The 25,817-nt window shown below is 45.2% G+C and overlaps 1 protein-coding gene across 1 annotated transcript; it reads left to right on the top strand.

The window, feature by feature from the left end:
- Window positions 1-1,168: 1,168 nt before the first annotated feature.
- Window positions 1,169-25,817, top strand: MRPS15 (mitochondrial ribosomal protein S15). The gene is made up of 8 exons (XM_075853275.1): window positions 1,169-1,396; window positions 1,654-1,704; window positions 3,998-4,073; window positions 5,515-5,563; window positions 6,647-6,731; window positions 13,165-13,223; window positions 15,203-15,394; window positions 25,502-25,817. The coding sequence occupies exons 1-8, from the start codon at window positions 1,264-1,266 to the stop codon at window positions 25,604-25,606; spliced, it is 750 nt and encodes a 249-aa protein (XP_075709390.1). The 5' UTR covers window positions 1,169-1,263; the 3' UTR covers window positions 25,607-25,817.

Here is a 25,817-nt window from a genome sequence, read left to right as displayed (position 1 = left end):
ATGTATTTGATCCCCTCTGTATTTCATACGTACAGCCCCCTGAAAGTTTATGGCGCTATAAAAGAAATAAAAATAAATACAGTAATAATTATCGTCAGCGAGTTTGCATTGGAACAACCCCTTCCCCTCATTTGCCAAAAATGTGTCATGGGCGGTTGTCAGTTGCTGCATGATTACATACATTCGTGACATGATAATCTTGCGGGCACTGCCAGTGCACCCATGAGATTAGCGACCAGAGCGGGGATGTAATACATAGCAATGCTCCTCACGCAATTGCCGGGATCGGAGAAATCTTTGATCTCGGCAGTTAACCTTCTTACAAGAGAAGGAGCCCCCTTGTAACGGTGATCGTTGGTCCAGGAAGCATAATGGCCGCGTCGGCGTCACCATGGAGACTGTCCAGGACCTGACAAAGGTCCCTTGGTTTTCTTATGTGTATGCCTATTAGAGAATACATTTCTATGCACAGGCACAACATGCTGGCATGCAGAAGTATGCCAGCATATTGGTAATAAAATAAATAAATAAAACAAAATAAAAATAACATTATGCATGAAGAAAACAATACACACATTTTATTTATTAAAATACATATAACATTAAAAAAAAACACATATTTGGTTTCTTTGTGTGCATAACAACCTATAATATAAGTTTCATTTAGATTATTGATAAACAGGATAAAAAAGAAAAAAAACATGGAGGAATTGTGTTTTATTATTGCCTTTACCGGCAAAATTAAATAAATTACAGTTAAACGCTAACGTAAACATAATGTGGTAAAAATGGTACGAATAGAAATTGCAACTCGTCCCATAAAAAACAATTCCTCATTCAGCCGAATTGACGCAAAAAAAAATAAAAAATCTGAATGTCGGAAAAAACGATTTGGTGGATTTGTTGTCGATTTTTGGTAATGATTTCGCTCTCACAACACGTAACAGAGTCGAGTACAATACATATAATAATACTATATCAACCGAAAATCTGTGACAGGGCATTGTGCAGATTTACAAATTCGCAGCGTTTTTTTTTTTTTTCCCTAAGCATGTGAATGTTGTCTCCTTTCTAACTAATATAATATTGATAATGAGATTATAATAATAATTTATGTACAGACTCAAACCCACTATAGTTCTAGTTGAGCTCCGAGACGTCACTCAGAACGAACTCCGCCTCTCCCGGATCAGCGCTCGATTGCTTCAGCCTTGACAACATGTCTGCGCCCTTGTGAATCCTGTCAGTGACCGCCGACTTGAGATGTTTGTGTTGCGGACAGCCGTGTTTGAAGTCCTAGGTCGGGGTATTAGGTTAGGACCAAGCCTGGTGTCAGCTGGAAGACAAACAGCCAGGTGTCAGACATGCTTCGGAGAGACGAGGTCGCTGGCAGCAAGTACGTAGTGGTGCGGAATACTCCTCATGTCATATGCATGGGCCATGCCCGAGGAGCTCCCTGATACAGGTCGTAATAGACCTTGGCAATGGTGTATAACACATGCTCTGGGGGTGTCACCTCAGTCTATGTCCCCCAGTACAAAATACTCGGCACCCCACCCCTTCTCTCTTCAGATGAGATTTTAACGGCTTCACGTCTCCATTCACTATAACAGGTGACAAGCAATGAATTAACCTGTGTCTCTTTGGTTTTAGGGGCAAGTCTTATCCATGTGTCCAGGACGTACGCCGCAGTGAAATCCGATGGTCGGTATTGTAAGGTCTATGTGAACCTTTATAAAAACCATAAATAGCAATTCCCAGCATAGTTTCGGCCTCATTATTGGACTCCTGTGAGAGCATTCTGATGCGGGGGAGGGAAACGTTCCTCACGGTTTCCTCGTCGCTATTTTAGGATAGTCCTTGTCTATTGCGATATATCGTAGGCTGGACGATTATGACCTAAATCAAAATCACGATTAATTGAGCATGTAACCTCGATTACAGAATGATTTAGGTCACACCCCTTTTTGCATACCACACCCCCTGTCTGCACGCTACACCATTGTACACCACTAATGAGTGGCGACGGCCCTGAAGACAGAGAACATGGCGGGTTCACTGCACAACACCCCCATTTTCTGTCTTTAGTGTCGGTGCTTATTAGTGCAGCGCCGGCTGCACCACTTCATGCTCACCGCGCGGGCACAAGTGTGTGCACGTGATCTGGAGCGGGGCAATGGCTGTATTGCACAGCCGCAGCCCTGCTCTAACGGTGGAAATCAGAGAAACCTCTGCCGCTATTCCCTTGAATGGTGCGATTAAACCTGACCGCAGTATTTAAAGAGGCTCTGTCACCAGATTTTGCAACCCCTATCTGCTATTGCAGCAGATCGGCGCTGCAATGTAGATTACAGTAACGTTTTTATTTATAAAAAACGAGCATTTTTGGCCACGTTATGGCCATTTTTGTATTTATGCAAATGAGGCTTGCAAAAGTACAACTGGGCGTGTTGAAAAGTAAAAGTACAACTGGGCGTGTATTATGTGCGTACATCGGGGCGTTTTTACTAGCTGGGCGTTCTGATGAGAAGTATCATCCACTTCTCTTCAGAACGCCCAGCTTCTGACAGTGCAGATCTGTGACGTCACTCACAGGTCCTGCATCGTGTCGGCCACATCGGCACCAGAGGCTACAGTTGATTCTGCAGCAGCATCAGCGTTTGCCGGTAAGTAGCTACATCGATTTACCTGCAAACGCCGATGCTGCTGCAGAATCATCTGTAGCCTCTGGTGCCGATGTGTCCCCGCTCGTCCGACACGATGCAGGACCTGTGAGTGACGTCACAGCGTGATCTCTCGAGAACACGGCTGTGTCTGCACTGCCAGAAGCTGGGCGTTCTGAAGAGAAGTGGATGATACTTCTCATCAGAGCGCCCAGCTAGTAAAAGTAGTAAACACGCCCCGATGTACGCACATAATACACGCCCAGTTGTACTTTTACTTTTCAACACGCCCAGTTGTACTTTTGCAAGCCTCATTTGCATAAATACAAAAATGGTCATAACTTGGCCCAAAATGCTCGTTTTTAAAAAATAAAAACGTTACTGTAATCTACATTGCAGCGCCTATCTGCTGCAATAGCAGATAGGGGTTGCAAAATCTGGTGACAGAGCCTCTTTAAGGCGGATACCACATTGATCGCATCAGAGGTAATCCCTGTGATGCAATTGAGGGATATACCATATTTTGGCAGACAGCCCGGGGTCCACTGAAGGACTTCAGAACTGTCTAACCATATTTTCTGTTCTGGCATACAAGATATATCCTAACAACTGCCTGTGTACACAGGCTAATGTACTGGCATATAGATATATGCCAGTACATTAAAGGTTAACCCTTTCCCGTCGCTGATCTGTAGGTTTATGTCGGGTAAGGGTATTTAAATTTGTTACACAGCAGGGACATAGCGGCAATTCTTGCGATCAACAGCTCCTGATTTTCAGACGTTTTTGTAGCAACTCGCGTTTTTCGCGGTGTATTTTACGGCAGTTTTTTTAGCTGTTTTTCAATGGAGTCAATGAAAAACGGCTCCAAATAGTCCCAAGAAATGACCTGCACTTCTTTTGACGCGGTGTCTTATTACGCGCCGTATTTAGAAAACTACGCATAGAATTACGCCTCGTGGGAACAGAACACTGTAAAACCCATTGCAAGAAGTGGGCAGATGTTTGGAGGCGTAATGGTGCCGTTTTTTCAGGCGTAATTCGAGGCGTAAACAGCCCGAATTACGTCTGAAAACACATTGTGTGAACATACCCTAACGGCGACGTGATTTGCAAGTAGACATTTGTTTACTTGCGACAACGCGTGATCATTAACAATTTCAAAGCCGTACCCAAAAGGGCGCTAACGCATCCATTTAAATTCTGTTCTCGAAGACCTTACCCTTAAGGGGATGCGGCACTCGTCAGACTAATCAGTGGGGGTACCTAAGGATAGGCTCAGAAAACCCTTTTATGTCTTTGTAGGTCCTACATATTTGTCTTTTTTGTTTCAGGAGGGCCGAGCCAGCTGGATGACTTGCCCCCGACAATGTTTAAGAAGGAATATCTCGGAGTAAAAAGTGCAGAAGGGTAACTAGGCCTTGTTCACATGCAGTTTTTGACTTTGCTTTTTACCAAGATTGTAATATGTTTTTGCTTTATTGTTGGTTGCAGCATTTGTTTGCTGTGGAGGTTTTTAGTTTAACCTGCACCATATCTTTCAACAGGGGAAAAGACTGTTCGGGTATGTGCACACGCTAGCTGTCATTTACGTGTGAAAAGACAGACTGTTTTCAAGAGAAAACAGCTGCCTCGTTTCACACTTAAATGCTCCTCCTCGTATTTTGCGAGGTGTCTGTGACGCTCGTAAATTTTGAGCTGTGCTTCATTGAGTTCAATGAAGAACAGCTCAAATTACGTGGCAAAGAAGTGCCCTGCACTTCTTTGCCGAGGCAGTCAATTTACGCGTCGCCGTTTGACAGCTGTCAAACGACGACACATTAATTACAGGTCGTCTGCACAATACGTCGGCAAACCCATTCAAATGAATGGGCAGATGTTTGCCGACGTATTGCAGCCCTATTTTCAGACGTAAAACGAGGCATAATACGCCTCGTTTACGTCTTAAAATAGGTTGTGTGAACCCAGCCTTAGGGTATGTCCACATGTAGCCTAAACACTGCGGATTTTCCACAATGGATATAATTGCAGTAAATGCGCGGCGTAATACAGTAGCACCAGGGTAGATGAGATTTGAACAAATCTCATCCACACGCTATGTAAAAAAAAAAAAAATGTTCATAAATTGACCTGCGGTGCGTTTTTAAATCCGCAGCATGTCAATTTATGCTGCAGAATCGCTGGTTTTCTGTTGCGGGTTTTCCCTATTGATTTGCATAGGGAGGTAAAACCTGCAACAAAAAGCAGATGTTGCTATTTTTGCGGCAGAAAAGCTGCGATTCCGCCGCAAATATCGAACTCACAAATAAAAAAAATAAAAATGGTTATACTTACCTGTAGTCATGATGACCTGTTCCTCTTGTCCTGCAGCCCAGCCTCCCCGGATGAAGTTTCATCCCATGTGACTGCTGCAGCCAATCACTGATTGCAATCAAGCAATGCCATGTTATACCTGGCGGGACTTTCATCGATCGGTTGTGCTCAGTGATACTGGAAAGCCACACCATCTTTTAATGGCACACAATTTTACTACATATTACTATAATTGTATTTGCGTCCTCATTTTCTTTTCTATTTCTTTACCAGCCTGGGGATTATGTTTGGACTAGATAGAAAATAGTTATGTATTTATTATAAATGCAACTCTGCTGCCTTGGTCACGATCTAAACCGCCGTTTCAGTGATTCCAGTATCTTGGTGCTTTTCATATGATTTCCCAGTGTACAAAAGTATGTGCGTTTGTGTTACGAGGGCAGAGGTGCGAGTGAATGTTTCCTCTTTACAATGCTGCAGGAGGATTATAGAATAGATGGCGCCTAAAATGTGCTTTATTGTCTTTTATTTCCTTCAGGGTCAATGATGTTGTTAAGCGATTATTGTCTCTGGAAATGGCAAGTCAGGTCAGTAATCTTTTAGTGTAATATACAATAGAAGAGAAAATGATTCAATAGGGGAGAGTGAGCTATACTAGCAATATGGTGAAACTTGTGCCAAATTGATCATTATGGCATACGTGGCATGATTAATTTGGTGCAACTCTCGAGACACTTCTTTAGGGCCTGTTCACATCAGCGTTCAGTTTCAGTTGATGGTTTCCGTCGGAGGAACCGATAAACGGAAAAGCAAACGGAAACCATAGCCTCTGTTTACATCAACATTGATTACAATGGTAATGCTTCTGTTGCTAATGGATACAGTTTGTCTCCGTTCCGTAAGGTTTCCGTTTTTCTGGCGGAAAACAATAGCACAGTCGACTGCGCTGTTGAATCCGTCCAAAAACAAACAAACGGAATCCTTACAAAACACAAACGGTATCCATTAGCAACGGAAGCATTACCATTAATCAATGTTAATGCAAACAGAGGCTATGGTTTCCGTTTGCCTTTCCGTTGATGGGATCCTCCGACGGAAACCGAACGTTGATGTGAACACGCCCTTTTGCAAACTTACGGCCGGCATACTTCAGAATTGTGCTAAAAAGAAATAGCACATGTATATAAATTTGGCAAATTTTACAACTCTCTATAGCAATGTCTAGACACTTTTCAAACTGTAGAGGTAGGTGTGTAAAGTGTCTAAAAAAATCTAATACATTTTGCACACACCTCTGAAGATTAGCAAGAAAAGGGGACCGAGGGAGTGGAGTAACCCATGACTGCAGGTTCAGACTACACCGTTTATAGTCCCATAGCATGGAGACCCGTAGATCTGCATTGGTGCTGTATGCAAAAAACAGGATTTTTTAATTTAGACTATTTGCAAAGTTGCTTCCTATTGGCTACAAAAGTGCACATATCCTTTAACCGTTTGGAACTTTGCTCTGTATATCTTTCCAGCAAACGGCAGGCTAGTTTTTACAGTAGTGGAACGCAAGTATCTGAATAGATGTGAAAAATTGCAGTGTGTGGGGCCAGAATAACAATGTAGAGGGAGAATATTGTATTTTCGGTGGAATTAGATTGTATTGCTCTTTTATTTTCTAGGCTGATAAACTGAAGATTAAAATTCAGCAGCTTGTGGATAAAGTGAGGAGAGATCCTGATGACAGTACATCGACAGAGGTCCATAGTAAGTGTAATGTGACAATTGGATATTGATTTGTAAATTCTAGTCTCATTACAAAAAGTGTGGAGTGGTTACAGTCTTAGGCTATGTTCACACGGAGTCTTTTGACGCGGAAACCGCGCCAAAAAAATCGTCAAAAACGGCCTGAAAATATCTCTCATTGATTTCAATGGGAGGTGGAGGCGTCTTTTTCCTGCGAGCGGTAGAACCGCCTCGCGGGAGAAAGAAGGGACATGCCCTATCTTCAGGCGTTTACGCCTCTGACCCATTGACTTCAATGGGAGGCAGAGAAAGCGTATTTCGCAGTTTTATGCCCTCAGTGCTCAATGGCCGCGGGCGAAAAACGCTGCGAAAATCGGCGTGCAGGGAGAGGAAAATCTGCCTCAAACTTCCAAATGGAATTTTGAGGCAGAAATTCCTCCTGCAAAAAACCTCAGTGTGAACAAAGCCTTAGGCTATGTTCACACGGAGTATTTTGGGGGAGGAATATCTGCCTCAAAATTCCGTTTGGAACTTTGAGGCAGATATTCCTCTCCCTGCACGCCGATTTTCGCGGCAATTATCGCGCCGTTTTTCGCCCGCGGCCATTGAGCGCCGCGGGCATAAAACAGCGAGAAATACGCTTTCTCCTGCCTCCCATTGAAGTCAATGGGATGTCGGAGGCGGAAGCGCCCGAAGATAGGGCATGTCGCTTCTTTTTCCCGCGAGGCAGTTTTACTGCTCGCGGGAAAAAGACGCCGACGCCTCCCATTGATTTCAATGGGAGGCGTTCTCGGGCCGTTTCTGCCGAGTTTTGCGACGCGGTTTCCGCGTCAAAAAACTCGGCAAAATACCCCGTGTGAACATAGCCTTAGATTAGTTTCTGTTCTAATCTGGCTATTGAAACCGGTTTACTGAGTAATTTTTTTTTTCTTTTAACCCAAATTGCTTGTTTTATATTGTATTGTTATTGGGAAACATGGCCCTATATAGGTACGTTGCACCTATATGTGATTTTATTTTAACAAATAGGGATGCAACATGGTGCAGCAACATATAAATTTTTTTCCCAAGTGGCACGTGACTTCTTCTAGCCTCAATCTTCATTTTTGTTCTGGCGTTCAATACATGAACCAGGGTGAACAGTGTAAGGCTACATTCACACACAGAGTAATTGCTGCATACTTTCCATCCGGATTTACCGGTGGAAAATCCACAGTATACTACAGTAGCAGCAAAGTGGATGAGATTTTCTGCACAGAAGTCAGAGCATACTGGATGTTCACTGCGAATTCCAGCCTTTTCAATGTAGAAGAGTTGAAATCCGCAGCAAACCTGCTATTTGTGTTGGGTACCGTCATGTCACAACCAGATAAATGATTTACTGTGCAGTACGGTTTGTAACTCTATTATCTGTATGGAAAATATTATTTTAATTATAAATAGTATAATAATCAGATTTATTAGGAGCTTGGCTTGATAGAGCTTCTAGGGGGTCCACCTGCTTAGACTCCGGGGGGGTCGCGAGCCACTCATCGATGTCCCGTCCTCAGGATGAAGATACAGTTGAATTCAATGCTGGAGCAAGGAACTGACGGCTCCTTGCTCCAGCATTCACTTTGCCGTGAGTGGCTTGGAGCAGACAGGCGCGATGTAGTGACGTCATCACGCCTGTCTGCGCTGGGCCACACACTGCCGACACCCGAGGAGCAGAAGGATCTCCTCCACCCATCGCGGGAACAGGCATAGGTGAGTATGTATTTTATTTTTATTAGATACTATTAGGGCTGTGTGGAGGCGTCTATGGTGACATTATACTGCGTGGGGGCAGCTGTTGGTCATTTTACTGTGAGTTGGCAGCTATGGGGGGCTTTATACTGTGTGGAGGGCAGCTATGGGGGGGCTTTATACTGTGTGGAGGGCAGCTATGGGGTCATTATACTGCGTGGGGGCAGCTATGGGGGCATTATACTGCGTGGGGGCAGCTGTGGGTCATTTTACTGTGAGTTGGCAGCTATGGGGGGCTTTATACTGTGTGGAGGGCAGCTATGGGGGGGCTTTATACTGTGTGGAGGGCAGCTATGGGGGCATTATACTGCGTGGGGGCAGCTGTCGGTCATTTTACTGTGAGTTGACAGCTATGGGGGGCTTTATACTGTGTGGAGGGCAGCTACGGGGGCATTATACTGCGTGGGGGCAGCTATGGGTGCATTATCCTGTGTGGGGGCAGCTATGGGGGCATTATACTTTGTTGGGGGGGCACTAAGGGGTCATTATACTGTGTAGGGAGGAACTATAGGGCTGTTATCTTGTGTGGGTGCAGCTATGGGGGCATTATCCTCGGACAGCTATGGGGGCATTATAACGTGTGGGGGTCATTATATTGTGTGGGGCTATGGGGGCAGTTTACCTCGTGGGGGCAACTTTACAGAATTATACTGTGTGGGGGCACTAAGGGGTCATTATACTGTGTGGGGGCAGCTATAGGGGAATTATCCCATGTGGGGGCCACTAAGGGGTTATTATACTATGTGGGGGCCACTAAGGGGTTATTATACTGTGTGGGGGCCCTCTCAGGTGTATTTTACACCCCTTGTGCTAAACCCCTAGCTACGCCTCCGATGGCCACTAATGGAAGGGTCGGGTCACATGAACCACCATCAGCCACCATAGGTGGGCCTCAGCGACGCACAGCAGCAGGATACCATGAGCCCGCCCGCACAATTGCCGTTGTTTTCAATGTTGCAGGAACTTATTTTTCGAATGGAGCGAAGTCCCAGCATTTAACTACGAATTATGTTGACATACATCAGAATGGGGCTAAGTACGGTAGTGGGAGGTCCCAAACAAAACTCTCATACAAAAGTGTGTCCTGGCCTCAATGTTTGGGAGCCACTGGTCTAGAGCACTGCACAATATAAATTATGCTGTTGGATCCACCTAAGCCCTTCCATGCATTAACCATTAGGGCGTGAGAATGTTATCTGTAGCTCGATCTATACATATACTCTGACACTGAGATGTGCAGAACATACTGCTGGACATCTGTCAGGTTCCTTTAGACCAGGGGTCTCAAACTCGGCCGGGTAAGTGGGCCGCATATAGAAAAAATGGGAAGTTGACGGGCCGCATTACTTTCAAATTTGATACAATACAAAATTATTGTTAATCAATTAGTTATTTGAACTACTATAACACTATATTACTAGAATGATAATACTACATTACTATAATAATACCGCTAGGTTTAAAATTTGAGATATTTCTCCACGTGCTTATTTCAACAATCCAGTTTGTGTCGCTAAATGCAGTCCGGCGGCTCAGTTAGCACACGTCAAGATTGGGCAGCCCCTTTTTAGATAGTGCCCTCTGTGGATGCTGCCGCAGTGCCCTCTGTGGATGCTGCCGCAGTGCCCTCTGTGGATGCTGCCGCAGTGCCCTCTGGATGCTGCCGCAGTGCCCTCTGTGGATGCTGCCGCAGTGCCCTCTGTGGATGCTGCCGCAGTGCCCTCTGTGGATAATGCTACACACCCCTAGATAAGGCCACAGTGCCCTCTGTAGATAAGGCCACAGTGCCCTCTGTAGATAAGGCCGCAGTGCCCTCTGTAGATAAGGCCGCAGTGCCCTCTGTAGATAAGGCCGCAGTGCCCTCTGTAGATAAGGCCGCAGTGCCCTCTGTAGATAAGGCCGCAGTGCCCTCTGTAGATAAGGCCGCAGTGCCCTCTGTAGATAAGGCCGCAGTGCCCTCTGTAGATAAGGCCGCAGTGCCCTCTGTAGATAAGGCCGCAGTGCCCTCTGTAGATAAGGCCGCAGTGCCCTCTGTAGATAAGGCCGCAGTGCCCTCTGTAGATAAGGCCGCAGTGCCCTCTGTAGATAAGGCCGCAGTGCCCTCTGTAGATAAGGCCGCAGTGCCCTCTGTAGATAAGGCCGCAGTGCCCTCTGTAGATAAGGCCGCAGTGCCCTCTGTAGATAAGGCCGCAGTGCCCTCTGTAGATAAGGCCGCAGTGCCCTCTGTAGATAAGGCCGCAGTGCCCTCTGTAGATAAGGCCGCAGTGCCCTCTGTAGATAAGGCCGCAGTGCCCTCTGTAGATAAGGCCGCAGTGCCCTCTGTAGATAAGGCCGCAGTGCCCTCTGTAGATAAGGCCGCAGTGCCCTCTGTAGATAAGGCCGCAGTGCCCTCTGTAGATAAGGCCGCAGTGCCCTCTGTAGATAAGGCCGCAGTGCCCTCTGTAGATAAGGCCGCAGTGCCCTCTGTAGATAAGGCCGCAGTGCCCTCTGTAGATAAGGCCGCAGTGCCCTCTGTAGATAAGGCCGCAGTGCCCTCTGTAGATAAGGCCGCAGTGCCCTCTGTAGATAAGGCCGCAGTGCCCTCTGTAGATAAGGCCGCAGTGCCCTCTGTAGATAAGGCCGCAGTGCCCTCTGTAGATAAGGCCGCAGTGCCCTCTGTAGATAAAGCCGCAGTGCCCTTTGTAGATAATGCAACACACCCTTAGATAATGCCAGTGTCCTCTTCAGATACTGTCGCACACCCACTTGTAGATAACGCCACAGTGCCCTCTGTAGAGGCTGCCACAGTTCCCTCTGTAGAGGCTGCCACAGTGCCCTCTGTAGAGGCTGCCACAGTGCCCTCTGTAGAGGCTGCCCCAGTGCCCTCTGTAGAGGCTGCCCCAGTGCCCTCTGTAGAGGCTGCCCCAGTGCCCTCTGTAGAGGCTGCCCCAGTGCCCTCTGTAGAGGCTGCCCCAGTGCCCTCTGTAGAGGCTGCCCCAGTGATGTCAGGGGCTTGCCCAGAGCTGGAGTCCCAGGCAGAGCGCTAGTAGGCTCTTCCTGGGACTCCAGCTGTGCTCCTGACATCACTGGGACTCCTGCTCTGGGGAAGCCCCTGACATAATTGTCGATGTATGAACAGCGATGTCAGAGGCTTCCCCAGAGTCCCGGAGCAGAGCCGATAATAGCGCTCTGCTCGGGACTCCGGCTCTGGGGAAGCCCCAGACATCGCTGTTCATATGTGGACAGCGATGTCAGGGAATTACACAGAGTCCAGGAGCAGAGCAGACACCAGCGCTCTGCTCCGCTCTGGGCAAGACCCTGACACACTGTCCATATATGGGCAGCGATGTCAGGGAATTCCACAGAGTACTGGAGCAGAGCCGACACCAGCGCTCTGCTCGGGACTCCGGCTCTGGGGAAGCCCCAGACATCGCTGTTCATATGTGGACAGCGATGTCAGGGAATTCCACAGAGTCCAGGAGCAGAGCCGACACCAGCGCTCTGCTCCGCTCTGGGCAAGACCCTGACACACTGTCCATATATGGGCAGCGATGTCAGGGAATTCCACAGAGTCCCGGAGCAAAGCCGACACCAGCGCTCTGCTCGAGACTCCGGCTCTGGGGAAGCCCCAGACATCGCTGTTCATATGTGGACAGCGATGTCAGGGAATTCCAGAGTCTCGGAGCAGAGCCGATACTAGCGGCTCTGTGTCCCGCGGGCCGCAGATGATAGCCCAGGGGGCCGCGTGCTTGAGACCCCTGCTTTAGACAATAGGCTTTATGTAGATTTTATTTTAATTTTTTTAAATTTAGTTATTTTTTTTTTTATAAACTGCCCTCTGGGCAACCCTATGGGAGGCGCACACTTCCTTCCTGTATAGGATGTGTGTGCTTTATAGCAGCTGAAATGAGTCAATTGATAGAGAAATATCATAGATTTAGTCTCCAGGAAATAATGGAGTACAGCCCCTCCTTCAGACACCATGAAATGAAAAGGGAGCTAGATACAGAGCTAAAATAACCCACCACCCTACTGATACCCTCCCAGTCTACACAGCAAAGCTGAGAAGTGAGCTACAAGAAATTGTACCGATTGTGACTGCTCTAGTTACCAGTGTGAAAACTGGATAATATATGTAAATCCTTTAAAATTGTATTTCAAGTTTGTGAAACTTTTTGTAATTGCTAACTATTGTTAAGAGTAGGAGAAGCCTTTCTGGCACTTGGCATACAGAGAGGTGCCAACAATCTTTATTTTCCAATAATTTGAAATGTAGGTATTTTCAACATGATTTACATTTATCTTTTGAATTTGTATTGTGGGGAAAACTCCCCGTGCTTGCATTAAATTGTAAGTTTATATGTCAACTGTTTCTTGTCTGTGAATAAAGTCTGTATAGTATCTCTTAAGAGGTAAGAACTCCATTGGAAAACAATTCTACATTAGGATAGTAATAATGAGTGTACTTCTATTTTGTCTTGTGTAATTTTCTTACAGTAATGTTTGGTGTGGCTCACTGGAGAAATGCAATTTCCTTTCTTCTGCATGGCGTGAAATCTATTGCAACACCTTTTGTCAGAAAGTTTTGACTTTCGCAAGTAACAAAATAGATGTCGGGTAAATCACATAAAAGTTTAAAGAAAAAAAAAATTTGCATTGAAATTAATTCCTTTTATATATTTTTTTGCAGTTGCTGCTTTAACAGCCAGAATCCAAAATTTTAAGGAGCATCTTCAAACTCGTCCAAAGGTATGTCACCATTAGTGATGCACGATGCATCGAAACTTCGATACTGTGCAACCCCAAAAGGTTCAATACCGTTATTTCGTGTATTTCGATACTAAGCTGTGCGGCCGCACAGCTCAGTATTGTAATACATGAATGTATGAGAGCGGGGCTGTGGCTGTGTAGGTAGACTCCTGAGTCCTGACATGTGCGCGCCGTCAGGATGATGTGATGTGGCCAGTGCTGCACTAATGAGCAGCAGCACGGAAGACAGAACATGGCGGGACCTCTGGAAAACACCCCCATGTTCTGTCTTCAGTGCCTGAACTGCCGCTCATTAGTGCAGCGCCGGCCGCATCTCCTCATGCTGACTGCGCGCGCGCACTTATGTCAGGAGCGGGGCAATGGCTGTATTACACAGCCGCAACCCTGCTCTATAACGGCGGAGATCATAGAAACCTCTCATCTCCGCCGCTATTCTTAATGCTGCGATCAAAGCGGACTGCACGATTCAGGAGAAAATGAGAAGGGGGGGATGCCCCTGGATCGCGTCACAGGGAATTCCTGTGACGTGATCGAGGGCCAGACAGCCCAGGGTCTATTGAAGGACCCCAGGGCTGTCTTACTATATTTCCTGTTAGGGCATACTTGGGTATGTCCTAACAACTGCCTGTGTACTATCAGTATATAGATATATGCCAGTACATTAAAGTTTAAAAATAAAGTAAAAACATAAAGTCATATTAAATTTAAAAAAATACACATACACCTTTTTTTTTTACAATAAACATTAAAATAAGTCTCAATACATAAAATACACATATTCGGTATTGGCGCGGCTTAAAATACCCTGCACAACAATTTTTTTGCGTCATTTCTGATGTGTGTAAAAAAATAAAAATAAAAACTTCTTTCACTTATTAATGTAAGGCACGAGGTGCGATGAATTTAACCTCCATGTGCCTCACATTAATAGTAATTAACCCCATCATGTACCTTACACATTAACCCATTATGACTGAGAAACATGATGGGGTTAATTACTATTAATGTGAGGCACATGGAGGTTAAATTCATCATCACACCACGCGCCTCACATCAGAAAATAAAACAACTTTTTTTTTTATTATTGTTGGCAAAGTATCATTTTGGTATCGAAATCGCAATACTACACAAAGTATCGGTATCGAAGTCCAAATTCTGGTATCGTGACAACCCTAGTCACCATAAAGTGAATTTTCACCTTTTGAAAACCATTGATGTGTTTTTTTGTATAACTCTAAATAGATCCAAAATTCTTTGCTGATTTTAATTTCTTAAAGGGGTTTTCCCACTAAGCACATGTATTACCTATCCACAGGAAAGATGGTACATGTATGATCGATGTGGACCCACTGGGCCCCACACCAATCACGTTCGCAGTGAGGAGGCTTTTAAATAGAGTGCCGGTCGCGCGCGTGTGCTCCTTCCCTCCATTCAATGTCTATGGGGCCGACGAAAACAGACGGGCGCTGTACTCGGCTGTGCCTGTTTGCCCCATAGCCATTTAATGGAGCGGTAGCACACACATGCGCGACCGCCACTGTATTTAAAAGCCTCCTCACTGCGATCGCACAGGGTTCCAGTGGTGGAGATCCCAACGATTCTACATCCTGGGGATAGGTGATAAATGTGCTTAGTGGGAAAACCCCTTTACTATATTTTTTATAGTAGTCAGAGCTCCGTTAGAGAGTTCCAAAGCCCCTGCTAAGATGTATCGTTAAAGAGGTATTCCCACCTTAGATGTTTATGGGATATGCCATGATGCGGTTCATAGCTGTAGGAATACCCCTTTAACAGATATATTGCTGGCTACCTGCAGCCGCCACTAGGGGGAGCTTATGTCATACTAATATATATTGAACTCAATAGTAAGGCAGTATGCAGAAAGCGTCCATGCTTCCTGATCTACTTTCTAGTATATTTTGTTATTCTTATTTCTTGCGTGGTATACTTTTCACTAGGATAAAGCAAACAAGAGGCGAATGCTAATGTCAATAGATCGGAGGAAGAAATTGTTAAAGTTCCTGCGGCGCACTCGCTATGATACGTTTGAAAACGTATGCACTCAGCTTGGCATTGAATATACCTTCCCCCCAGAATACTACAGACGGGCAACAAAAAGATGGATAGCAAAGAGAGCTTTCTGCTTGCAGGTACTTGTTTATAGTAAATTTTTAAAGACTATAAAGACTATGTACACATTTGCGACCAGTTTTACTTTTATTGGTCCAGTGCATCTAAAACTAAAAATCTACTACTTTTTTGTATATACAGCTCCTATGCAGAACTATATGTCTCCATGACTACAATCAACTTCTCTGTAGTCTGATCCTGAAGTCACATCCCCTTAAAAAATCTAGGAGCCAAATAAATTTTTCAGTTCCCAAATTTAAATACTTATATAATTAATGTTAGAACAAAAAAAGACTGTGTACAGTGCCCCACATCTCTCTCTCCTCCCTGTGATGGGGGCAGTATTATACTAGTTATATTGTTATACATAGGGGAAAGTATTAAAAAAGCCATATCCTTCTCCATAGGGTGGCAATAGAAAAGTAGCTATATCCTTGTTAGGAGGCATTATTATAGTAGCTTTATTCTTGTCCATAGGGGCAGTGGGCGGCATGCTGGGAGTTATAGTTTCACCACTCTGAACCACCTATATAATGTAATAAAATGTGCTTGTTAACTTTCCTGGATTACGTTAAAGAAGACTGGCCATATACAGCCTGATTCTAATTTCCGACTTTTGGTACCGTACAGTTGCCTTCGGGCACAAGTAAAAAATGTGTGTGCGCTTCATCAGGCTGAAGATGCGCTATTAGACTTTCTATGTGAGCCCGTCTTTAGGCAACTAGGATTGCCGATCACAGTCGAAGAGGCAAAGCGCTCAGATGAGCGCTTGCGCCTGTTCGTTTCTGTGATCGGTGGGAGTCTTGGTGCCCGGACCCCACAAATCAAAACTTCTGATATGTTACTCTGTCTTAAGTTTTCTGAAATTATACTTACTCTTTAAAGAGGCTCTGTCACCAGATTATAAGTGCCCTATCTCCTACATATTCTGATCGGCGCTGTAATGTAGATAAGTGGTTTTTATTTTGAAAAACGATCATACTTGGTAAAAAGTAAAAACACGCCCAGTTGGTCATTAGGAAACTAATTAGCATAAATCTAAAATTGCTCATAACTTGCTAAAAAATTATTGTTTTTCAAAATGAAAACCACTGTTATCTACGAGCGTTCAGAGTAACGAGCGCTCATCCCCCATACATAGTTCTTTGTGGCAGGAGCAAACGTGCGCCGATCAACGAGCTGTCCCCTTGCTCGGCACTAGTTTACATGGCCCACGTCTGGCCACGTACGAGGACCCTTAGACATCCAGGATTTCTATACTGCATCAAACTTAAGGCTGGTTTACACAGGCAAATATGTGCCATAATAAATGGCGATTCGCGATAATTTCAGGTCCCTCGATGATTGTTTAAAGGCCCTTTTCACAGGCCAACGTTGACTGTATGGGGACGAACAATCGTTCACTCCCCATACAGCTTACATAATGTTGGCAGAACATCGCTTGTTTACACAGGGAGATATGCTGCTGACAAGAATGCTTTTCAGGGCAGCAAAAAAGATTAAATCAGACGATATACCAGCATTTTCCTGGCACCTCCACAACGGCACTCATAGGAGGATTCTCCGCCTCTCGAGGGACAGGAAACAACATGGACACAGGAATAAAAGGCTCCTCCTCCATACCTTATCCAGTTGTTTCCTATCCCTTTGGGAAGCATGGACGTCCTGCCGTTGGGGTAGAGCAGGAAGTAAAACTGTCCGCCCAGTCTGGTCTCTGCCTGGCCCTCACGAATGTGAGGTCCGGAGGACTGGTGCAGTGAGCGGGGTCGCGGGCGGCTGGCAGCTTCCCTCCCGCTCTATGGCAAAAGTTTTCCGCTGGAGGCAGCCCCAGGCATGGTTCCCTTGGGAGCCAGGATCGGTACGAGGTACCTGGCAGACGGGGATTCCTTTGGCAGGGAATCCACCTTCTCCTGGGTCTCAGCGTCTCCGGACACATGTTTCATGGGACGCGGACCTATGACGCGGCGTCATGACGCTGTTACCTGGAGGAGTGCAGGGATTGTCCGAGACTGCAGGAGGCAGAGCCTGGAGGAAACTAATTCAAAATAAAAAGACTGCTAGTAAGTGATTCCAGTGCCTCTCAAGCCATGTCGCTCTCCTCTGATGTGGCGCATCCCCGAAAATCTGCAGATCCTATGGTTACCACTTGCCCGGTATGTCCTTCCTCCTCCTTCTTGTATGCTTCTCCCTCCCTTTTTAAACTAAGTTGGGGGCTGAAGTTAGTTGCTCTGTGACTTCTTACCTCTCCTATTAGTTGCCTTATTTTGACACTTCTTTGTGCTTTATTTAAGGAAACTGCTCAGCCTAAGCGGTCTGTAAGAAGTCACTGTCTTCATACAAGAAGGCATTATGTTCAAAATTCATTCAGAAACTAGTGGTGGATGAAACACTGTCATTTTTGGATAGCATAAAATCTATTCTAAAGGAAGAGGTTAGCTCTGCTATTACTCTCCAAACAGATGTCAGATCTCCCATGCCTTCTACCTCTAGTTTCATCAACCCTCTGTGTACCTTCTGCAGTTCTTTCTGATGGGCTAGATGAAGGGGAAATTCTTAGTCAGATTGACTCAGATGATACTACCGGTATGCCCTGCAGTATGATGGAAGATACTGAGTGCCTTCTAAAGGCCATTCGGGCAATCATGAACACAGAGGATACTAAGGAACCACTTTCCATTCAGGATGTTCCAGGGCCTGGGGAAAGGAGAAAACATGTATTCCCGGTTCATAAGAATGTAAGGAAGTTAATAACTAAAGAGTGGAAGGATCCAGAAAAGAGATCAACTATTTCTGATGCCTTTAAACGGAAATATCCCTTTTCAGAAGAAGATTCTGAACTCTGGGACAAAGTCCCTAGAGTGGATGCACCTGTTGCAGGTATCTCTAAAATGTCCTCTCTACCATTTGAGGACATGGGATTACTTACTGATCCCATGGATAAAAAAAGCGGACGCTCTTTTAAAAAAATAATGGGAAGACTCCACAGCAATGTTTAGGCCCGGGGTCTCGGCCACCTGTACGGCAAGTACCCTTTCCATCTTGATCGACCAGTTTGGGATCCATCTTGCGGCTGGTACTCCCAGAGAAGATATAATTTCCTTCTTACCAATGCTAAAGAAAGTTTCTAATTACCTAGCCGATGCCTCAGCAGATATAGTAAAGCTTTCAGCTAGATCCGCTGCCTTATCCAATGAAGCAAGAAGGTCTACTTGGTTAAGGAACTGGCCAGGAGATTCTCAGTCTAAGAACAAACTGGTAGACATTCCTTGCAAGGGAGATCTGCTGTTTGGATCAGGATTGGATGACATCCTAGAAAAGGCTGCTGAGAAGTAAAAAGTTTCTTGGGCAACAGAAATTTTTTCAGCAGCAAAAATCCTTTTGGACCAAAAAGAAGAACCGTTTTGGGAGCGGACAGGATTATAAGAGGAAACCGGAGTCCTCGAAAGTTCCAACCATATAAGGGCAGGGAGAGAAATTTCCTGTTCAACTGGGACCATCAATCCCGCCAACCTCCACAGTGGCGCCAGCGTTCCGGTAGGGGGCAGGTTAAAGAAATTTGTTGTAGCCTGGAAGAACATCTCACCTTCCCCCTAAATCCTAGATATAATACATCAGGGCTACCAACTAGAATTTCTCGTCTCCCCTCCACAGAGATTCCTGGCCATGAATCGGCTTTCTGCAAAATGTCAGATATCCTTGGAGATAGAAATTCTACTTCTACTACAGAAGCTAGTAATCTTTCAGATGCCAGAAACCCAAGAAGGTCAGGGGTTCTATTCTCCTGTATTTCTCGTCAGAAAGACAGATGTCTCGGCAAGGGCCATAATAGATTTGAAAGCCCTCAACCGTTATCTAACATACAAAATATTCAAGATGGAGACTATAAAATCGACAGTAAATCTTCTATCTTCAAACTGTCATATGGTTACGCTGGATCTGACAGATGCATACTACCATGTTCCAATTTACCCAGAATCTCAAAGGTTCCTGAGGACTGCTCTGTTTTTCCAAAACAGACTCCATCATTTTCAGTTTCAAGCTCTCCCCTTCGGGCTCAGTTCGGCCCCAAGAATCTTTACGAAGGTAATGGCAGAAGTCACAGCCTTTCTGCATCTAACCAGTGTGCAGATAATTCCTTATTTGGAAGACATCCTTATTTCAGCCGCATCCGCTTCTCAGCTGCTTCTAGATCTAGAGTTAGTCCTTCAAGTTTTTTCTTCTCTAGGCTGGTTAGTAAATCACAAGAAATCAGACCTCCTCCCGAACCAGAAGAAATATTTCCTGGGGGTCCTCCTCAACTCCCTGAAGATGACCTCTTACCTTCCAGAAGAAAAGCAGATCTCCATTCCATCAAGAGTTTCTTTCTTCTGCAGAAACCGATACCACTCCATTTGGGAGATTGACGATCTTAGGTCTCCTAACGTCAACAATCCCAGCAGTCCTCTGGGCACAAGCTCATTCAAGACCCCTACAACGGTTTCTCCTCTCTGTGTGAGACAAAAATCAAGCCTCCCTAGACGTAAGGGTAAAAATACCTTCTGCGGTAAGGCTATCACTGCACTGGTGGCTAATATCAAGCCATCTCCAGAAAGGAGTCCCTTGGAGACTGAACCCTCAACTAGTCATCACGACAGATGCCAGCAGCCAAGGCTGGGGAGCCCACAACTCCTCTTCTCTAGCTCAAGACTTATGGGATCCCCTCAAGGCAAAAGCATCTTCCAAACTGAGGGAGCTGTCATCTGTAAAAGAAGCGCTTGGTGCTCTTCAATCATCTTTGCAGGGGAAACCTATAAAGGGCCTTTCAGACAATATAACCACTGTGGCATACCTGAACAAACAGAGAAACCAGAAGCAAGAGCCTATACCGGGTATCTGCTCAGATCTTGATTTGGGCCATCTAAGAGGCAAAGAGAATACAACAGCAGATTTTCTCAGCAGAGTCTCCTTGAGGGAAGGGGAGTGGAATTTAAACCCTTATATCTTCAATCAGATCACCCAAATATCAGGAATGCCAGATCTAGATCTGTTTGCTTCAAGGGAGAAACATCAAGTCCCAGCATTTTATTCCCTTTCACACAGAGACCATCCTTGGAAGGTGCTCTGTCTCAGAGTTGGCCGAGAACTCTCCTCTATGCCTTTCCTCCATTCTCCCTGATATCGCAGCTGTTGGCAAAGATCCAGGAAGAGAATGCCAGAGTAATTCTGATTGCTCCTCATTGGGCCAGAAGATCTAGGGTTCCTCTTCTTTTCCAGCTGGCGGCAGGCAAGTACTTTTCTCTCCCTCCCTTACCGGACCTGCTATCTAAGGGTCCTGTCTTTCATCCAAACACTCTATAACTTCGGCTGACGGCTTAGATGCTGAACGAATGATCCTTAAAGGAACAGTGTCATCACAAATAATTTTTTTATATGTTAAAGATGTTAGTGCTTTAATAAAAACGTTTATATTCATTTGTGTGTTTGTGTTTTACTTTTTCTTATTTTTACACTTTTTCTTCCCTATGGGGGCTGCCATTTTTTGTTCCATTTCTGTGTGTGTCGATTAACGACACACACAGACATGGAATACGGCAGCCACAGTCCCATAGGGACTGCGAACGGCTCCCGTCCCATTGACTGCCGTGTACGGGGTCTGTGTGGGAACTGCGCATGCGCCGCTCCCACACAGTCCTATTCGAAATTGGCGCCGTCCGGCGCCATTTTCCTGTGGACCGGAAGTCGCGGCCGGACAGTAATATTACTACTTCCGGTCGCGGCTTCCGGACTTGTGCACATGGAACAGCGGCAGCAAACGGAGCGGACGGGCCGGAGGGAGCCGCGGCGGCAGGAGCAGGTAAGAGATTTCAATGTATGTTAGTGTTTGTGTGTGTTTACTACTGTATGTAAACCTACTACGCTGTGTGTTAGCTCAAAAAATGGCAACACACAGTGTAGGTGGTTACACCGTTCAAACCCCTCGTTTATCCCGGCACTAGCCAGGATAAAGGAGGGGGGGATGCTGAGAGCTCACTAGAGCGAGGGCTTTTTACCCAATGTTGCAATGCTGCAATTTTGGGAAATAGCTCCATCTCTAGTGACCAAAAATGGGTAGTATTATAAATTAGAAATAATTTATAATATTTCCTGACTCGTGAAAAAAATAAAAAAAATTTGAACAATGTTTAATCACCCACACACTAAATGTTTAATTAAAAAAAAAAAAACATGTTTTTCTGGCAACACCATGCCTTTAAGAAGATGGAGTTCTCTGACGCAGTAATCTCAACTATTTTAAATAGCCGTAAAAAAAAGTTGCTTCAAAGATAGTTCATTCTCTTTTTCCCAGCACAAATGGGACAGTTCGTCTAGACCAGGGGTCTCAAACTCGGCCGGGTAAGTGGGCCACATGTAGAAAAAACGGGAAGTTGACGGGCCGCATTACTTTCAAATTTGATACAATACAAAATTATTGTTAATCAATTCGTTTGAACTACTATAACACTATATTACTATTATAATAATACTACTACATTACTGTGCCCCGCGCAGAGGGTGCCACTGTGCCCCGCGCAGAGGGTGCCACTGTGCCCCGCGCAGAGGGTGCCACTGTGCCCCGCGCAGAGGGTGCCACTGTGCCCCGCGCAGAGGGTGCCACTGTGCCCCGCGCAGAGGGTGCCACTGTGCCCCGCGCAGAGGGTGCCACTGTGCCCCGCGCAGAGGGCTCCAATGGGGCTCCCTCTAGGAGTGGAATCCCCAGCCAGAGCGTTGCCGACGCTTTGGCTGGGGATTCCTTTGCTGTTGGAGCCCCTGACGTCACTGTCCATACACTGTGACGTCAGGGGATCCTCCTGGACGGGAATGTGATATCAGGGGCAACCCCAAAGCCGGTGTCCCAGAGCAGAGCACTAGTATAGGCTCTGCGCCGGAACTCTGGGGAAGCCACTGACATCAGTGTCCATATATGGACAGTGATGTCGGGCTTGCCCAGAGCTGGGGTCCCGGAGCAGAGCCACTTCTAGCACTCTGCCTGGGATTCTAGCTCTTCTCCTGACATCACTGGGACTCCTGCTCTGGGGTAGCCCCTGACATCACTGTCAATGTATGGACAGCGATGTCAGAGGCTTCCCCAGGGTCCCGGAGCAGAGCCTATGCTAGCGCTCTGCCCGGGACTCCAGCTCTGGAGAAGCCCCAGACATCGCTGTCCATATGAGGACAGCGATGTCAGGGGATTCCACAGAGTCCCGGAGCAGAGCCGATACTAGCGCTCTGCATGGGACTCCGGCTCTGGGGAAGCCCCAGACATCGCTGTCCATATGTGGACAGCGATGTTGGGGAATTCCACAGAGTCCCGCAGCAGAGCCTATACTAGCGTCTCTGATTCCCGCGGGCCGAAGATGACTGCCCCAGGGGCCGCATGCGGCCCGCGAGCTGCATGCTTGAGACCCCTAGTCTAGACCTAGTATTGCTCTAACATTAGACTTTCTACAGAAAGGCCTAGAAAAGGGCCTAAAAAAGGTACATATATCAGCTCTGAATGCTTTTTTTTTTTTTTTTTTTTTTTTTAAGACACTGGACTAGCAGTAAATTCTTTCATTAAAAGATTCTTAAAGGGTTGTGATTGTATAAATCCAGTAGTCCATTCCACAGTTCTTCCTTGGGACTTAAACCTAGTCCTATCCGTACTGTCTACTGCACCCTTTGAACAAATTTCAAACATCTCCCGCAGGCTTTTAACATTAAAAAAACATCTTTTTCCTAGCAATTGCAACAGCCAGGGGAATTGGAGAATTGCAGGCTTTTTCCTATAAAGCCCCTTACTTCACGGTGTTTGCGGACAGAATTATTCTAAGACACCAACCTTCCTTCTTTCCAAAGGTCATATCAAAGTTTCACTGCCAACAGGAGGTTTCATTACCATCCTTTTTTCTCAATCCATCTTCCAGCGAAGAGCAGGAATATTATCACCTGGATATCCGAAGATGTGTTCTGGGTTACCTTGAAAAAGTCGTCGACTTCTTTAGAAAGACCGACCATCTACTTGTCCAATTTCAAGGAAAGAACAAAGGGAAGGTAGCAAGTAAACCCACTATTGCCCGGTGGATTAGGACGACCATTTCTGCTTGTTATCAAAACAAGAGTGTTTCACCCCCAGTGGGTCTAAAAGTGCATTCTACAAGAGCAGTTTCCACTTCATGGGCTGAAGGGGCATCCACTTCTATTGACCAGATTTGTCGGGCAGCTACCTGGGCTAACCCTTTAACTTTCTTTAAACATTACAAATTAGACGTATTGTTAGACGGGAACTTGTCCTTTTGGCATAAAGTCCTTTCGGCAGTTGTACCTCCCTAAATTTAAAATCCTCTGTTGTTCGTCCTATGAGTGCCGTTGTGGAGGTGCCTGGAAAAAATTAAAATAACCCTTACCGGTAATTGCATTTTCTGTAAACCTCCACAATGGCACGGGATTTCCTCCCCCCCCATAGGTTGGTTAGTGTGTCACCTAAATATTGAATTATTGTATAGAGGTACTCTGTTATTACTTGATAAGGTATGGTGGAGGGCCTTTTATTCCTGTGTCCATGTTTCCTGTCCCTCGAGAGGCGGGTCATCCTCCTATGAGTGCCGTTGTGGAGGTTTACGGAAAATCCAATTACCGGTAAGAGTAAATTTCAACTTTTTTGTTTGTCGGCGGATCGCTGCCATGTTTACACAGGGCAATGATTGGAAACAAGCATTCGTATAAACACCAGTACGCCCGATTGTTGGCCTGTTGAAATGGGTCTTCAGATTCTGAATCTTTCAAAATGCCAAATTGAGTCTGTCAGTAGCCATAATCCACCCCAGCTTACTTTTAGCCAAATTAGGAACTGAACGTGTTTTCTGGCTCCTAGCTATAGTCCGTTTAGCTGCTAGAAAAATAATATAAATCCATTTTCAATATATTAATAATAATAGGTTAAGAAACACACAGACAACAGCATTTTTGCACAGAAGTCCTATTCCTCTTTATAAGCCAGTATTATGGTGACCTATAGACTTTGTAAATTCTACTACTGCATGTAAGAGGAATGATGTGACTACTGGGGATAATGAAGAGGGTTCCTTTGATTACTTGGGAAGTTGGCATAGGTCTTATGTGACTACTGTGGAAGTTAGGGTAAGACCTACTGCGAGTATTAGGGTAGTTGGAGGGAGGCTGCTGTGGCTATAGGGGAAGCAGGTAGGAGCACTTTCTGTGCATACCTCAAATTGTAGGTGCTGCTCTAGCGACTAGAGGGGGAACTGGAGGGGTGTATGAGGGAACCAAATGTTTTCCTTTATTGGGGGGGTATAGCTCTACTCTATGAAGGGGAGCTCTATTCTGACTACTGGAGTAAAACCTCGATTGATGTGTTAGGGAAGGCCCATATATCCCCGATTACAGTGCATTTGCTATATGGTTTGTTTTATTGTGCGGTAATACATATTTATATAATTTAGCCAGTTTTTGTTTTCATAGCATTTACTGTTAGGCCATATTCACACAGAATTTTTTGACATGGAAACCGCGCCAAAAAACGTCTGAAACCGCCTCCAATTGATTTTAATGGGAGGCAGAGGCGTTTTTTCCTGCGAGCGTAAAAAAAAACGCTTGTGGAAAAAAAGAAGTGCCATGACCTTCAGGCGTTTCTGTCTCTGAACTCCGATTGACATCAATGGGAGGCAGAGAAAGCTGTTCTCACTGCGTTTTTTGCCTGCGGCCGAAAAACGTGGCAAAGAATGCAGGCAGGTCAAAATCTGCCGTGTTTTTTTGTTTTTTTTCCCGCCTGCAAAAAAACTCCATGTGAACAGGGCCTTAAAACGTAAATTAGATAGTGTTCCCATGTTATCTGCATCGTTTGTGTAGACGCAAGGAGTATAGCCTAGAATTGCATTATGGTTTCTGTAATAAAGGTTACTATATAGAATATGTAGTGGACTGTATACATCTTTCAACAACCAATATGTCTACAAAATAAAATTTGTGATTTTATATATTGTCCTTATTTCTGATTTCCTGACATTGCTGTTGTCTCCTTTTCTCCAATACTATTTGCAAAGCCCTAGTTTGCAGATAACGAAATCCTTTTTTTTGCCTTTCAATTCTCACAATTTTTCTTTAAATTACAGGTATATAAGGAAGCGAAAAAACTGAGGGAAAAAGAACCGCCGCGAAAGAAGCGTATTCCTGTAGCCAAAGTTCCTCTGTATGTTTTTCCCCAACCGACAAACTGAGTTTGGATCACATGTTGCTATCCACCAGCAGCTTATATGATGTATTAAATAATTATCCTCTTGAGACCAAGGGATTACAGTTAAAATCTTTTTTTTTTTTATGGGGGGGCGGGTTTATACTTAATATAAGCTTTGAGCTTTGCCCTCTGAATGCATTATTGTACTATTGTATAAAAGGCTCCACAATAAATATACAATTTTGTTATATTAA

This window comes from Rhinoderma darwinii, chromosome 2, assembly GCF_050947455.1.
Source record: "Rhinoderma darwinii isolate aRhiDar2 chromosome 2, aRhiDar2.hap1, whole genome shotgun sequence".
NCBI lineage: Eukaryota > Metazoa > Chordata > Amphibia > Anura > Rhinodermatidae > Rhinoderma > Rhinoderma darwinii.
This window is presented reverse-complemented; position numbering and strand designations above follow the sequence as displayed.

Excerpts from the sequence above, each read along its gene's own strand:
- MRPS15 (XM_075853275.1), top strand. The coding sequence starts at position 1,264 with ATGTTTGTGTTGCGGACAGCCGTGTTTGAAGTCCTAGGTCGGGGTATT. Across the intron at positions 4,074-5,514 it reads GGAGTAAAAAGTGCAGAAGG|GGTCAATGATGTTGTTAAGC; the intron begins GTAACTAGGCCT and ends TATTTCCTTCAG. Across the intron at positions 6,732-13,164 it reads TACATCGACAGAGGTCCATA|TTGCTGCTTTAACAGCCAGA; the intron begins GTAAGTGTAATG and ends ATTTTTTTGCAG.